The following is a 17,163-nucleotide window of genomic DNA, read 5'->3' as shown; positions in this document are numbered from 1 at the left end:
TTGTATGTCGGTGCCATAAAGGTTAGAACAACTTGAGACAAATCCACCGAAAACACCTCAAATCATATGTGCTTTACCGCCGCGCACCAAAGCAAACCGTCAGCTTCTTAGAGTTTCTTAGAGCAGTGAGGCCATTAAAGTGCACAAGCTTCACATTTAATCTAATCTGTTTTATTGATCACAGTGTCACAGTGTGGTAACACAGTTCAAAAAAGATGTGAATCGACAGGAAAAGTCAGCCGGAAAGTTGCATTTCTGAGCCGTCAGAAACACGCTCCTTTCCTCTGAATTACACTTGATTTTAATTTCTTTATTCTCAATGCAAGGAGTGAGTTTATTCAAATCTCATTATAGTACGAGGCTATTTTGGGAACAATCTCGCTTGTGAAACCGTTTGGCAGACAAATATCAACGTCAAAGCCCAACTACTTAGCCTCCGGTGACAAGCGAATGATTCGGATGTCTTGGCCAAGACCTCTTCCCGCGCCGTGGCCGCAGCAACTTGAGACGTGAAGAACGGAGTCAAAGTCGAGAGACGACTTATCTCAATTTAAGTAAAAAAAAAAAAAAAAAAGATATCTGCAAATGAATGCAGATACATCAAAAACGACGATAAAAAAAAGCTACATCAGAGTCAAACCAGAACCGACGGATCCCTAAATCACATTTCAGCCAATGTGTTTTCTCTTTTCTGCTCTGCACACAGACTGTAACTAAAGCCCGCATAACGGAAACCAGAACGCGGGTCTTAACCCTTCCAGATTCCGCATTCATAGTCAGAGATCTCTCTGACATTAGCAAATATAACGTCTCAGATGTCAGAGCCTCGCACAAGCCCATGAATCCTCTGGAATCTATCGAAGCGCCGTTCGGCTCAGACCATTGTGGCCTCGTATGCGCGCGCTTCCCCCAAACCTGAAGTTTCTCAAAATTACCGAGGTGTGATTAACAGTTTAGTGACAATGATTGGAGGGTTTTACTCGGGATGCAGGACTCCAGACGCTACTGGATGCCTTGTTTGGCTGTTACTTCTCTTTATTTCAAACTCGCACACACGTCTGGCGACAGCGGTGGGAGGATATAAATAGGGAATCTGTTTTGAGCTCACAGAGTGGTACGTTACCCAGAAGATCAGGTGCAGGAGAAACTGGCAGCGTACATCCAGAGGTCTCATTAATACAACTGAGGCTGTCACAGGTGGAAAATGAGGATTTAGATGGTGCCAAGAGGAGGAAATCAAAACTTAAGACCCACGACAGTTTACATGTCATCTACGAATGACGCACACTGAACGGATGATGGATTTGTAACTTCAGGACTCTCTTTTGAGAAACGCCAGCTGAGAAGAGCTTTTACTTGGCGTACTGCATTTACCTGACGTGAACTGAATCGACTTTAATAACCCAGATGTGAGCTGATCACAGCATCCAAATTTAGCTAGAAAAAACTGAGCGAAGCGAACGAAATATGACAGGTTGTATCATGACGTGACGGAGATCTGTCGATCGGTACAGATTGCGTCACGCCGTATCAACCCGGGAAGCCACCCACTATTATCCTCCCGGGTTACGTTAGGACGTTCTAGGCAGTGCTGCGAATCAATGCCAGATGCCCAAATGGCAATATTGGATTTGCAGCATGATGAATTGATTTAACATATTTGTACAGCTAATAATATCATCCAGCCTCTTTCCAGACATCTTTCAATCTGTGCAAACATTTGCGCAGAGCGGTCGCTGAATTCAGATGCGGGGACTTTTTTTCACGTCTTGTCACCAGCAGCTCTTTTGGTTTGTCCACGCAGCTTTTGGTCTCGGACGAACAGACTTTGTCTTTCTTCCCTCCTAATTTCATTTACGGCAGCTCGGGCCCCCAGCTGGAGAATCGGCCCTCTCCGTTATCTTGTGATCGGTGCCTTTCTGAATCCACCCTATTGTTGTCTAGTTCCTTCAGAAGTGATGTATGTGGTATCTGCTGCTCCTCCAGGTGTGTCCACGCTCCTTTTTTTAGTTCTCTGTCACTTTAAAGAAACAATGAAGAGAATGATTTACCCTTTTCTGTGTTTGCTGTTCAAAAAAAGGCTTATGAATCGACAACTCTTAATAACTCCATAATTCTTAAAAGCGATTCCCTGCTCCTTGATGACCTCTTTCAGACCTACATGATACCCTGACTTTTAAACTCTCTCCTCCTCCGTTGCATATTTCGCTTCCTCATTTCATACGTGGTGAAAAACACTGTGAATGCTTGTCATGCAGTGGCTGGAACAGAACACGGTGTGGTGTTCTAGCAGAGAAAGCTGATCTCCGTGGAGAGTCCTGTATTGATATGTGAACCGGGACCCAGCCGCAACAAAATTAGAAAGTTATGAAAATTGAGTTATCTCCCAATGACCTATAAATAACCGTGAGCGAGAGCCACGATCATTGTTCTGTGCTTCGTACAGGCCGCTCTCTCTCTCTCCCTCTCTGACTCAACATCTCTCTCTCTCTCTCTCTCAGCCACCTTACCCTCTCCCTCTTCCCCTAATTTCCTCCTCCATTTCTCCCTCTGCGTCTCACTCGCCCCCAATTTCCCTCTCATCTTGTCCCTCTCTCTGCTGGATGAGTGTGTTTTGTTAGGGAGGGCTGATTCTTCATACTTGGCTGAGGCTTTATGGACAATAAAGATCTGATTTCAAAGTCCAGCAGGGTGTTGGGCCTGGGGTCTTGGCTCACAGCTTTAGTTGCCTGCTGGGAGGAGACACTGCACAGCCCCTAACCAGATGGCCGTCAGCCCACATACAGTAGATTCATATTGTGCGTTACGTACGTGTCTGTGTGCAGCTTCATACAGAGTCACTGAGCTGCACTGGACTCCTTAAAATGAGTGTTCGTGTCAGTGTTTTAATACTTTGACACTTTAGCATATTCCACAGCTGAATCTTAAATGCTGGAGATTCCTTAAATGCACCAAATGAAGGATTTTTTTAAAAAAACATGCTAGATTGCATTGCCACACAGTTTCATAATAATAATATTTCCATAAAAATGCCTTCAACTGGGTTGAGTCCAAATGCCTGTTGTTTTATTGGCAGAAAAGTGCAAGCAACTTGTGTTTTAATTGGCTAAAAACATCATTGTGGTCCTTTTTAAGTCAGTGGTTTATCAAACTGGAGGTCTGGGAGTCACTGGAAGTTTCACTGTGGTCATGAGGCCGTCTCGATTTTAAGGATGTATGAAACTTTTTTTTTTAATTAAAAAAACTTTTAAAGATGAAAAAAACGTTTAAAGTTTAGTTTATTATTCACGCTATAAAACATAAATGAATAATAAGGGCGCAGTGAAGACCTGAACACTATGGAGGACTGAAATATACAAAATCAGTTAAAAAAGAAAAATGCCATTAACACATCATAAATAATATAAAAATAAATGTAGGAATTTATTAATTTATTGAATGTGAGTAAATAGATGTTTCTGCTTTATTTCTTCTAATAATCCTATTTATTTACTTTCCTATTTAATTTTCATTTATTTATTTATTTATTTATTTATTTATTTATTTATTTATTTATTTTGGCAGGTTCAGTCCTCCATAAGAACATCTCCTCCTCTCCTAAATAGAAAACTCACCTCTAAAGCAATTTTCACAGGCAAAAAAATTCATTCAAACTGCCTGCTTTACACACACTTCCTGCTGTATATTTGGGCATATTGAACAGTTTATCAGTTCATCTGTACTGGTAATGTTAAACATTGGATATAATATGAATTATCAATAAAATATGCCACTTGGTCAGGGGTCATCAGTTTCCACAATGAGTGTGGGTCCAAAAGAAAAAAGGAAAATGAATGAAGAGGTATGACAGGTGTTTCTTTTGCTCCTCTCTACCTGTAAGTAACAACCCTCAGAGCAACAGAGTCAGCGTCCTGCTCAAAGACACTCCAGCAGGAGCCAACACAGGAGCTTGAACCAGTATTCTCTGGTTTAAGGGTAGACTCTCTACCCGTGTTCCCACCCTTCCCATGACGCCATGCTGACCTTAAACAGCTTTCTGATCAACTTGAGTCCCCTCAGTTGTTTATTCCCCGACTGTTTCATCTTAATCACATAGCTCAGAGTGGAGATATGTGACTTGTCCTTCCAGTATGTATAATACATCTGTTGGGACTTAGTTAAGTGTTGTAAAGGAGAACGCCCTGATAGATACAGGAGCTTCACTGGGAGCTGCCAGCAGTGCATTTTTTAGTCATTACATTAAACTTTTAACATTGCTGTTGCTTTGTGAGATATTCTGCAGAATATCAGTAATGGAATATATTATATTATGTATTAAAGAGAAGAATATCAGGGGTGGAACAGGGATTTACTTGTGACATGACAATAGTTGGACTTGACCTCACAGCTTAACATGGTCCAGAGCAAAATGTTTCAGCGACTGTTGGATGGATTAATGGTCCCTGAGGTGACATTGCTGATCCCCTGACGTCTCCTGTAGCGTCACCACAAGCTTGAAGCATTTGTTTTTTTGGAAAATGTCTTCAAAACTATTAGATGGATTGCCATGAAATTTGGTGCAGACATTCATGTCCCCATCATGATGGATTATAATAACTTTATTTTCTTACCCTGTGGTGTGTAGTTGCAGTAAGTGCTAATAAGCCAATGTTAGCATGCTTACATGCTAAACTAAGATGGTGAACATGATCAACATTAAATCTGCTGAATATCAGTGTGCTGGCATTGATAATGTGAGCACATCATTAGCATGTAGTTCCAAGTACCATTGGGCCTGAGTACACCCTGTGAGAGCAGCTAGCATGGTCTCTTAGTGGGAGCACAGTTCCCAGGTCCCATATTCATGAACCTGCCAATTGTGTTCAGGTCAAATAACCATAACTCGTACCTTAACCTGAGCTGGGAAACATAAAAACCTGAAAACATAGGACCTCTAACTTAGGACTGCAGAAAAATAGGACTCCAGTAACACATGACCTCAAGAACATTCAAACAAATACATAGAACTGGAGAACATTGAACCCTGGGAACATAAGGTCTTGGGGGCATGGGATACTGGTAACCTAGGACCATAGAAACATAGGACATATGAACTTGAGAACTTAGGACTCTGGGAAAATGGGACCCTGGGAAAATGGGCCCCAGGAACATACAAGGACCCTAGGAAACCACATATGTAGAACTGGAGAACAAAGGACCCTGGTAGGATTGGGCCTTGGGAACATGGGACACTGGGAACATCAGACCTTGTGAAATTAGGACTGTGGGAACATAGCGCCTTAGGAACATACTGGGACCCTGTGGGAGCACGTAAAATTGGAGAACATAGGACCCTAGTATGACTGGGTCTTGGGAACATAAGTCCCTGGAAACATGTGACCTTGGGAACTTAGTTCTGTGGCAAAATAGGACCATAGGAAATTAACACCATACTGGAAGAGCACATATGTAGAATTGGAGTACAAAGGGCTCTGGAAATATAGGGCCTTAGGAACATAAAACCCTGCCAATGTAGGACCTTGGGAACATATGACCATAACAAATTAGGCTCTTGGGAACATAGGACCACAGGAACATACTAGGACCCTGAAAGAGAGCACATATCTAGACCCGGATAACATTGGACACTGGGAAGTTAGAGCCTTGGGAAAATACAACAGGGAACTTAGGAGCATGGGAAAACAGGAACCTGGGACATACTAGGACCTTGGAAGAGCACGTATGTAGAACTTGACAAACACAAGATCCTGGGAACATGTTTACCAAAGATACAGTGAATCTAGGACCTAAACTATCTGTACCCTGACACTATATCCTCTTGCACAACAGCTATATGTCCAATGAGTTCTCATGTCATGCGAGTCACCGGGTCAGTGAATGTACTGTCCTGGAATGTTGTATTATTCTGCACAATGTGTCAAACTGTACTGGACAGTCTCATACGAGGAGCGCTTATCTGCGGAGAAAAAACAATACAAAATAAACTATTGGTTGTAATAACTTGTGGTTTCCCCTCAGGTCTGTCACTGATGGAACTGAGAGAAAATTGGTCGGGGTTATGAAGTGTTTCCTCCCTCACTCCTCCACCTAGGAAAAGCTAACAGGCCTAACCCCTGTCCCGCCACACCTATCACACACAGGCTACGCACACATTCCCCCTCTCACACTGCTTTCATCTGGGCGTGAAATGGATTCCTACTGTCTGCCAGAATGCACCACCTATCTCTGGATGTGATTCTCTTTCACCCTCCTACTCTCCCACCCCCCCTTCCCTTCCCCGCTGTCTTTTCCCTTTGCCACACGTGTGCCCTTTTGTTTCCACAGTAAAAAAAAAAAAAAAAAAAAAACCCAAAAAACGCCTCGCCCACTCTGCAAAGTCCACGGAACACATTCCCCCCCCAGTTCGCTTATGATCGAAAATGAGCAGAAATCCCATCGGAGATAATATTTTATATGACAACTTGAATTAGATCTAAATCAGAAACACATGACGGCCCTAACCTTTTTAAAACAAACCACAGTCATCCCTGGAATCCCCAGGAGAAAGGCATGTTCATGAAAATTCCTTCAAAACTGGCACACACACACACACACACACACACACACACACACACACACACACACACACACACACACACACACGTACTGACAGTGTGAGAGGCTGTAGTATAAAATATTGATACCTCCCGCCGCCACATGATTTTACATGTCCAAAAGCAGAAAGTTTGTTTTCGGAGGAAGGAACTGAGGTTGTACAAAATTTGGTCTTGTTTCAGCAAGTAATGAAAGTAAAGCCCGTCCCAGACAAAAGCCTCTCACGGAGAATGGCTGCAATCTGTCAACAAAAGCTACATAATTCGGCGTGATTCATGTATTTCCTGCTTTTTGTCTCTCATAGGGTTCGCCTCAGTGACCCTATTATAATTGGAGACACATTATTTGGATCGTAACAGTAAGCAGACACTTGGAATCCACCAATCGACCGGTAATCTGGAGGAATAAATTGCGATTCTAAACCTGAAGCGGGTTCCAGTGAAGCAGGTACGGATCTTTTTCTCGGTAAGGTTTAAACTTACATCACTTGAATTGCCAAAGGAATTTGAATTGTTCAAGTGATCTCTGACAGAATCTCCTCCTGCAGCAGCGCCATATTTGTACACAGGCAGAGAGCCGAGGATTATAAAAAACACACAACTACAAAGTGTCTGCGTTCAGCCCCCTCGAGTCTTCACCCTCGAGCTCTGGCAAAAGTTTGACTCAATTTATGCTTTTATAAATGTGACTTCCCTATAATTGCTTTAAAGGGAGAACAAAACAAAAATAGCCTGAAAAACATGACTGGAAACACTTAAATTCTTAGCTCACATTGTAAATTCGCAAGATAAATTCCAGCTACATAGAAGTGCTTGAGCTTTCTTTGCATGTTGCAGCTATGATAGAGTCAACAGCAACATTTGATTACATTTAATCACTACTTGACAGCTATAGTTGCCACAGATTCTGTGTAGATTAAAGGTGCCACCATGGAGTTTGGAAAAATGTTTTTATAAGACTGGGTCCATTTTTTTTGTTGCTATACAATCACATGGGTGACACGGCACATTCTGCCAACATATTCATGCTATTCCAGCGAACTACAGGTGATGGTAATGCACCAAGAAATGCAGACATGTGCCAACAAAGGCAGAAAAGAAGAAAAGCCAAAAGCTCGCAACACTGGATGATGTTATAAAAGTTTGGAGAATGATTGCCAGTGTGTGTTGAACCCTTTTTCCAAGAAAGTTGACCAAAATAAACAAAAAAAGAGAACGGAATGTGATCGTTTTCCAGTCCATTCTCGACATATAATCGATTGAAAACAGGACAAAGATGATTTTTCAATGTTTTACCTCTTCTCCTTTAATGAGTTTTGTGTATGTATTTCCTTTTTTTTTTTTTTTTTTTAATTTGATGCCAGCGACATGTTTATATTAAGCCTGGAGGGGGCCGCCAAAAGACTGGGAATGTTGTGGAAGGCTCCAAAAACACCTGTTGGGATCATTTCACAGGTAAACAGGTTCACTGGTAACACGTGAGGGGCATCCTCGAAAGGGCTCAGTCGTTCACAAGCCAGGGTGGGGCGAGGTTCACCGCACTGTGAAACACATATAAAGGATATTACTTCATGAATTCTGTTTTTGCTTATATTTTGCGCAGCGTTCCAACTTGGAATAAGGATTGTTCAAAAACAAAAGCAGCAAAATAAGCTCCTTGTTGATGAGTTAAAATGCTGTCCATGTGTTGCAATGACGATAATCAAACAATAAAACATGTATGATATCGGTGCGTGGTCCAGAGGTTGATTGGAGACTTTGTACGACCATACTGAATGACGGCACCTTGTCCAGGAAACTTTCTAGGGATAAGTTGGAAATAACACGGGCCATTCTGCTTCATACAGCAGTGACTCATTTTACTTTTACTAACAAGATCTTCATCTTGTTATTTTACAAGACAACAGGAGAGATTTAATTTCGCTGATCCACAGGGAACCAACTAGGTCACACTACAGACTGAAGTCACTCAACAAGAGAAACATGTAGGTTTGGGTGCTGTTGGCCTGCAGTGAAATGCATTTGTAGCATCATATGTTGGGAAAACATCATAACTAAAATGTGTAATGCTGTATTTTTATTTTGTCTGAACACTTCTCCCACAGATGCCCTCATTCAGGAATACTGCATGTCCTCCAACTTGTAGAGGAGGACAATAACAAAACAGCTGCCAGAGGCCTTGACACAGCCAGAGTTTTACAGGTTATGACATCAACACTTCAGCAGTTTAGACGCCTCTCTCCAGCCCGACTCCTGTATCGATGTGTTGATGCTTTTAGAAAGAAGATGGAACTGAAGCACCGCGTGTTCCTCCGCTGTCACAACACGAGAACACTTATCTAACATCTCCTGTCAAGTTTCCACAACACCTGATACGGACGTGATGAGCTACCAGACGTTTCCCTAATTTCACAGTAACAAGTTAACCGTTTTGATCTGTGTTAATTTTAATCCAATCGCTGCAATAATTTAGGCGAGACGGGGACAGAGCGGACATGTTCTCCAAATGCGTCACGTCCATTTGTGAGTAATGATAACATCTCGGCTGAACTTTTGATTATTAGATTAGATTTGGCCAAAAAGTGCGGTGTGATGTTATTCCCATACACACTGTGTGTGTGTTTGTGTGTGTGTGTGTGTGTGTGTGTGTGTGTGTGTGTGTGTGTGTGTGTTTCCACTGTGTTAATGGCAGTTTGTATGTTTCCAACGAGTTTTTGCCAGATTCACTCACGCCAGCACGAGGAAGTTCTTCTCGTCTTTGTCGTGTGTGTGTGTGTGTGTGTGTGTGTGTTGTTTTTTTTTTTAAACGTCCAGTGTTTTGCAATCCAAAAATTCAAAAGTGCACTTCTGTCACAACAAGCTGGAGTATACAGTAGGCGTAATAAGATTTATTACAGCAACACAAATGTAAGCTCGTGTTTTTACTCACTTTTCCACTTTGCTCGCAGAAACACAAACACACAAACACACACAGCCAGGGTGACTACTCAGTGTGATTCATCAGCATTACCGGCAGAACAGTAACTTTATTAGAACAGATCTTATCTAGTCTGCCATGCTCTCCATTTGAAAGCTCCAGGTTTTTTTTTACTCTTTCTTCTCTGTCCAACTCGTGTCCAGAGGGCTTGTGGTGTTGTTGCAAAGAGATAGAGGAGGGGGAACCGGCCAGATGGGTAATACACACACACACACACACACACACACACACACACACACACACACACAACCACACACACAGATTGTCTCAGAGATATGGGGTGCAGATGACTTTTCGGCTCAGCCTCCATTCACACACGCCGTGTCTCACCAGCCACACACATGCAACACAAACACACACAAAAGCTGAGCACTGGACACACACACACACACAGAAGCACATTCCAGTATTGACCTTCTTACACTCTGATATCAGAGTCAATACTCGTCACAAAAACTGCTCCTTTTAATGTCTCGGGACTCTTTCGTTTGAAGACTAAACCCCCAATCATTCACACATGCATAGATTTTGTGCCATCGCAGAAAAAAAAATTACGCAAAGATATTCAGCGCGTGTCCTGCGGATAAAAGAAAACTCTGCATTAGTTTAACTGATTGCAGACAGTCCACACTAGAACAAAAGCCATAAATCACTGATTAACGATCATGATTTGAATGTGGATAACATGAAGCTCAGCTTGTGACTTGAGGCAGTGTGAATTCTGAGGTCAGGCAGTTTGTTTGTATGTAGCACCATCTTGTGTTCAAAGCTGCTGACAGACGCTGCCTTCAAAACGCAGCAGGCGGAGGAGGAGGATGCTTCAGTGACTCACACTTCCAGGGAAATTACACCAATCTGAGTGACCACACATTCAAAATAAGCAATTCAAGCATTTGTTTCAATGAAATCCTAAGTAGTAAAACAAACTGAAAGCTCCCATCAGTCACACAGTTTTCTATTTAGTCCTGTAAATCTCAGAGGAAAGATTTACTTTGCGTTAACAGAAAATGTTACACAGTCTTTCAGTTTCATAGGTGTCATTTAGGTGTCACATCATCCTGTTATGTTGAAGCATAATTAGTTTAAAGTATGCTTAAAGGGAGCTTGCACGAAGGAAAGTTAACTAACAAACAAAAAAAACCAAACACACCATCATAATTATCTATTCCGACCTCATACAATCCCATCATAACACTGCCTAAATCCACATACGGTGAATTTAAAAGAAGTTTTTCTTACTTCAGCCCTTTTGTCAGCACCACTTTCCAACACAAAGTGACGTCCTGGATAATGGATCATATTGCAACTAGTATCCATGCATCCTCAAAACAAATCATTAAACCTAAGAGGCTCGTTTAGATTAGATTAGTTTCCACTGTCTGACAATTTTCTCTTTTTATTCTGTACTGTCTATATAAAAAGCCAGACGGTGGTTCACATCGCCTATATCTATAAACGGACAGCTCTCAAAGTTGGCCAGTTTAGCTGAAACAACTTTCACAAGTGTTGAAAGGACGAGGAGAAATGTAATGAATGTGATTATCAAATGATAACTTTATACACAAAATGAAGATCATGGCACCTCCTTCTGATAACTTGCCCATTTGTTTGTAAGGGTTTGTAAGTTGTAACTAAAGGCTTTATCAATGTTAATCATTGTGCTAATGCCTCATAGATATGTTTAAGCTGAATAACTTTTTGGGATGCCAAGTTGTAAAAAATATAACGTCCTTTTTTTTTTTTTTTTCCCTCATAACACTTTTAAATGCAGGTTCATGGCTCACTTGGAACTAGTGTTTATAAATGAATAACCAATATTAAAAACTCCATTATGTTATTACAAAATCAAAAGCATGTTGAGAGAATTGTCCTCACCTGGCACCCCAAAAAGTTTTATTTATTAATGGATTATGCAATGAGGGCTTTACATAGCATTTGCATGTTTCATTAAACATCACAGAATGAAAACACACCTGATTAATGAAGGATATTTTATAGGCTGATCCCAGTACCCTGTTTATTCATTTATTTGATTTGTATTGTTTAATTTCACTTTGATTACAATTTATTTGATCATAAGTCAATACATTAATATATCCTGCATTTTACATACACATTAAATCTAGTTAATTAGACCATTTTTAGAGACATTGCTGTGTTTCTTCTTCTTCATATATCAAGCACATGTGATACGTGACATCGTCATCGTTGGACATTTACTATGCAGTGCTGCTGGTTAAGAAAGATAGACCAATCGCATACTCATGTGGCCACACGTGTCCGCCCCTTGGCACGGCTCCACCAATCACGGGGCAGCTGGGCACGTAACACGCGGCTTGCCTTTGCAGTATCCGGTTTGACCAGCAGGTGGCAGCACGTGTAAACACATGTAACATTACACAAGCTGTTACCAAACACTGAAGGCGAGTTCTGTAACAGAGCGCAGCCCCGCCTCACAACGCTGCTGTCTCTCAGAGGGTAAGACGTCTCCACTCTTTAAACTTTTAATTAGCTTAGGGAAGAGTTTGCAGTTACGTTTAATTACTTTGCAAGAATGAAACGCTGATTGATTTTAAAGTTGGCGGCTCGCTTGTGTAACTGTTTCCCTCGCGGTGCGTTCAAGTCCCACATTTCTCCTCCTGTCTCTTCTCTCTTAACTTTACTTGAAGCTGTGTTCATTTTTTGACTTTCCTCGTCCTTCTCTTGTTGTTCTGACACAGAAAGGAGCTGCTGCACCGCTGAGACGACCACAATGAAGTCCATCGCTTGCATCTCCTCGTCTGTCAGAGCAGCTTGTCAGCACACCTCAACGTGTCTTCCTTTCAATCGTGCTTTTATTGTCTGCAGTCCTTTGGGCAGATGCTCCAATGTGGATTTTGCCTGCAGGGGTCAAGAACCGTGCGTAACCGGCGTGCGTAATTTCCATGGCACGCACGTGAACACCGCAGTGGTCCAGCAGGTGAGCGCAGAGCCTCCCCTCAGCCATGTGCCCATGCCAGGGAAAAGAGAGGATGACCTGACCATGTACCAGCTCACAAGACGTGTGCCAACAAGGGCTGCACTGAGACCAGCCCCGTCAGCTGCTCTGAGACCAGCCCCGTACCTCTCGCAGTACACCCCATACACCAAACCACAGAGCGAAGCGGCTGCACTGGTCAACATGCAGTCCCTGTTTGAAGGGGAGGTGATCCCCGAGCTGTGCTCCAGGCTGGCAGACCTCCCCAGCAGTGACAGGGCGGAGGGACTGGCAACTTTACTCGGAGCGTGTGTTGAGTTTGGCCTCGAAGCGCACAGCCCTCTGGTCCGCAGGCTGACAGACGAGTGCCTGCAGCTCCTCTCCAAAAGGGACATTGAGGTGGGGCAGCTCTGCCACCTGGGCGAGGTGGCCTGCACCCTGGAAGGCGGCCAGTCAGGCCTGGTCAAAGAGGTCCTGGACGCCGTAGGTGTTGCGGTGGAAGATGATGTCGTCTCCCCCAGCGAGGCTGTCAGATTGTACTCCCTGCTGGCTCTGTGTCACGATCCTGCCAGCCAGCAGCAGACGCACACGCTGTACACTCTGCACAGGCACACGAAGAGGCTGGCGCGCCAGCTGACAGCCGGACAAGTCAGCGAGATACTGCAGCTCCTTGTGAAGTTACAGCAGAGACGGGTTGGTAGAGAAGCCGCTTGGAAAAGCTTCTCTTTGTTTTGTGGTGGTGAATGAGGTTTATGTTTGCTGAGGCCTCTCGCTGTAGGTGCCTTTTAAAGGAAAGGTTCACTCAAACATGACCATTCAGCCATTATCTGATTGCCTCAATGACTATAGATCATCCACAAAAGATTTCTGGAGCTTCACAGCAAAACAGCGTCACAGCATTCTCCTAAGCAACTGAAGTAGATGGGGACTTCTTCTAAAACATGAAGAGTCAAGTAAATACAAAATGGTTCCGTACAGGTTGACTGGCATCATAGCATAAAAGGGTGTCAGTGACATTTTCAAATCATTAAGGGAACCCAAGGCTTTCGAGAACTTTGATTAAGCCAAACAAGCCACATCGAGCCAAACAGCCCTTTCAGTTGTTTCGGAGAATGCTGTAATGTTTGGTTTTAAAGAAATGTTTTGTGGTCATCACAGATGATGACGACATTTTAATTTTAAAGTGAACTTTTCCTTTTAGTGCAGTGTGAATGTTTTGTCTCTGCCACCCTGAAATTGGTTTTCTCCACACTGACAAGTTTAGAACAAAGCACACAAGTTATGGAAATGTCTGTTATCAGAGGATATTAATGCTGATATTTGATTCACAGTCCATTTCCCTGGTGATGAGGCTGAGTCACAGAGCATCACGAGTCTTCAAAGCTTTCACCGACAGAGAAGTCATTGAGGTGCTCTCGGCGCTGATGATCCTGGGGCAGCACGACGAAGATCTCCTGGCTGCCATGGAGAAACACCTGCCAGGTGTGTGTGGTTTTATCTTCCTTCAACCAGGCCTCGGTGAAACTTGTCTGTTTGGCTCAAAATGGACCAGCATCCTTCAAAGCTTTGTCTAATCCTGAAGTTCTGTGGTGTGTGTGTGTGTGTGTGTGTGTGTGTGTGTGTGTGTGTGTGTGTGTGTGTGTGTCAGGACGGCTGGAAAAGAGCGATCCGGAGATGATCGGCGCCGTCATGGAGTACTGCCTGCTAACAAGGTGCCGCTCCGAGCCGATCTTCGAGGCCGTGGCTGAGAACTTCGTGTCCCAGGGTGAAACGCACACCACCCTCCAGATAGCCAAACAGATTGTCGCCATGGGGAGACTCAACTACCTGCCACAGGTGAGGGCTGCGTGTAATACCGTGTTACTGTAGATAAATCAAAAACTATCAGCGTTTTTGATTATTGCAGGTGTCTGAAACGTTGGACTGATAATGAACAATATAAAACCAGCATAGACTGTCCTTAATAATCTTTCCTTTTCCTCTGCAGTGTTCCAGCCAGATGTTTAAGAAGCTGGAGAGCATTTTGTCAACGAGGTTTTCCCAGTTCCAGCCTCGCTCCCTGATCGAGGTGTTGCACGCCTGCATCCACCTGGAGCGCTTCCCACTCAACTACACGTCCAAGGTCTTCAGCCCGTACTTCCTGCAGAGGCTCCAAGGTATACACGCTCACATACAGTTTGCACATGCATAGCTAAGTACAATAATGTCAGGGTCAAACCCCTTCACCCTTTGCTGCTTGCTGCTCAAGGTTAAGTCTACTGTTACAAAGTTTATAATGTTCAGTTGTCTGGAAAAAATAGTATCTCAATGCTCAAATCTCCACGCTACAAATAAAAAAAATGGCTAAGTATCATAAAAGTAGACTTCAGAACATTGTTCTAGTTTTTAGTGAAGAAACACTCTGTCACACTCAAGAGGCGAGTCCTCACACCGCGTGGACAACATGTACAACTTGTCAGTTTATGTAATCTGTGTGTATGTGAGGCATGTGTTTGTATGTAATGTCTGTGATGTAAGCTGTCCTTGTCTGTCCTACAGTCCAGGGGGAGCCATTGGACAAGAACGCACTGGGATACCTGACACAGCTGAATCTGTCCGCCTCATTGGAATGCAGTTACTACAGGGTGAGTGTGACACAACTGCTCATGTGTCAGAGTTTCTAAAGTTATTGAGTCATGATGATTGATTACAGTGATTAATTCTCCTCAATGTCCTCTTGATCAGGGTCCCAGACTGCCCTTCGTCCTGCACGTGAAGAAGTTCTCCTCTGTAGACCAAGCCTTCGAGACACCTATGGAGAGTCTCCTGTACAAACAAGTCAAACGGCCACTTACAGACCTGCTGGGGGGACATTTTTACTCCACCAAGATATTTTCTCAAGGTGGATACACTATAGGTAAGCAGTAACCAACCAAATATACACAAGAACATGAGCAACATGGAAAAGATTATGAATCCTGAATTTAAGCATCAACTTTATTCGCCTAAATGAAATATTTAATCAGATGTGTTTTATTGCAACTGTTTTATAATCACAGTTACCTTGATTGTTTTTTCAGATGTGGAAATATGCCTGGATGAGAGGGGATATGTTCTGCCTCAGTCTCAGTGGGATCACACTCACAGAAGGTGAGACCCACATTCTGCAATGCTGTTTTAACATAAATATCAGACTGACACACCAAATATCTAACAATCTGACATTTACACCTTTACTTTAACCGATTGAACTTTTTCCCTCCAGGATAGCACTGTGTTTGGATGGTCAGAACCGATTCAGCAGCAACACGCAACACCTGCTGGGGAAGGAGGCCACGAAAAGGAGACACCTCCGCAGGATGGGCTATGAGGTGGTGCAGGTATGTTTGAGAAAAGCTGTTGGACAAAGTTTCCACAAATGACTTTCAGTGTTACCTTTGTAATGGTTGTTTTATTTTTTGGAACGTTTTACTCATCAAGGAATGATATCTAAGGAAACATTTGTTGTCAGTAAATAAAATGCCCACCAACATCTCCGCTCCCCTTCACTTCCAGATCCCGTACTTTGAATTTGAGAAGCTGGGAACTTTGGAGAGTCGGGTCCAGTATCTTCACAACAAGATCTTTCCCACCATCTTCAAGTTCAAACACAGATCTTAGTCACGCAACAAACTGAGTTCAACCAAATATTCCTCAGACTTTTGTTGCTGTAGAAATGAATCAACCTTCCAGTGAACTGAATGAACATTTAGCTGACGACATGAGAAACTTGGCGTGGAAGAAAACAGAGCAGTTTTGTTGGACATATTCAGATTCAGCACATGCGTATTCTGAAGGATAACACTTATCTTACTGTCCTGCAAAGACTGTGGCATACTTTAACTGAAGTTACTGTAAAGATATAGGATGATAACATGGCATTTGTTCCCATGTTTCTTTGATTTTTTTTGTCATCTAATGAAACAGTGAATCAATGTAAGTGGATTTTATTTAACAGGACTAAGTGCCTGTCACCGAGGCATCTGATATCAAAGCTCATTGAGACTGGATCCGAGTTTTGTTTTGCTTTTATTTTTATTTATATAAAGATGAACTTGAAAACATTTGAATCCCATTTGAAATGCAGCTGTGAAAGAGGGGCAGTCCTAACAGCTGAACTGCTGCTTCTCTGGCCGTCTGTGTGACTATATCTCTTATATTTGCATCTTTTGACCTGAATTGAAAACTAAACCAGTATATTTCAAATGATGATGCTGGCCACTGTTGCATTTAGCTGTTGTTTTATTATGTTTGTTAAACAGACATGATAGTGACAATGTGATTGTATTATTTATGTGTAAATATTGAGTGTTGTGGCTTCAACCTTTGCCTTTGTATTATCTGTACCAGATTTTCTTCAGGTAAGGGAAAAATTGACATCAGTAACTAGACACAATGTCTAAATTCAAAATGAAATCTACATAAGATGTACAAATGTGTGACATGGAATGTGCTCTTATTTGATGTTTCAAGATAAACCATACACTGCCTCACATTATCCTTTGGACTGGTGGTCGATTCTTCTTACCATTTAACAACAGTGTCCAGAAATTTGCTCAGACTAATTAACTTCATAGTGAGCTATTATGAAAAAATGTATGAACACATGAAAACATTCC

General features: G+C 42.6%; 1 protein-coding gene and 1 long non-coding RNA gene across 3 annotated transcripts; one reads left to right on the top strand and one right to left on the bottom strand.

Annotated features, from left to right (window-relative positions):
- Nucleotides 1–7,986: 7,986 nt before the first annotated feature.
- Nucleotides 7,987–15,687, bottom strand: LOC119026087. Its single transcript, XR_005077034.1, has 3 exons — nucleotides 15,569–15,687; nucleotides 15,217–15,331; nucleotides 7,987–8,134 (listed from the first exon to the last, which is right to left on the bottom strand). It is a non-coding gene; the product is annotated as an uncharacterized LOC119026087 (long non-coding RNA).
- On the top strand, nucleotides 11,690–17,042 carry LOC119026086 (FAST kinase domain-containing protein 3, mitochondrial-like). 2 transcript variants are annotated; one of them, XM_037110189.1, is made up of 10 exons: nucleotides 11,690–12,048; nucleotides 12,291–13,219; nucleotides 13,858–14,008; nucleotides 14,175–14,362; nucleotides 14,514–14,682; nucleotides 15,065–15,150; nucleotides 15,251–15,422; nucleotides 15,586–15,655; nucleotides 15,771–15,885; nucleotides 16,061–17,042. In XM_037110189.1, the coding sequence occupies exons 2-10, from the start codon at nucleotides 12,323–12,325 to the stop codon at nucleotides 16,163–16,165; spliced, it is 1,953 nt and encodes a 650-aa protein (XP_036966084.1). In that variant the 5' UTR covers nucleotides 11,690–12,048; nucleotides 12,291–12,322; the 3' UTR covers nucleotides 16,166–17,042. The 2 variants fall into 2 exon arrangements, with proteins under 2 accessions (XP_036966084.1, XP_036966085.1); XM_037110190.1 differs by lacking the exon at nucleotides 11,690–12,048 and adding an exon at nucleotides 12,055–12,182.
- Nucleotides 17,043–17,163: the final 121 nt, after the last annotated feature.

Source organism: Acanthopagrus latus, chromosome 9 (assembly GCF_904848185.1).
Source record: "Acanthopagrus latus isolate v.2019 chromosome 9, fAcaLat1.1, whole genome shotgun sequence".
In the NCBI taxonomy this organism is placed as follows: domain Eukaryota; kingdom Metazoa; phylum Chordata; class Actinopteri; order Spariformes; family Sparidae; genus Acanthopagrus; species Acanthopagrus latus.
This window is presented reverse-complemented; position numbering and strand designations above follow the sequence as displayed.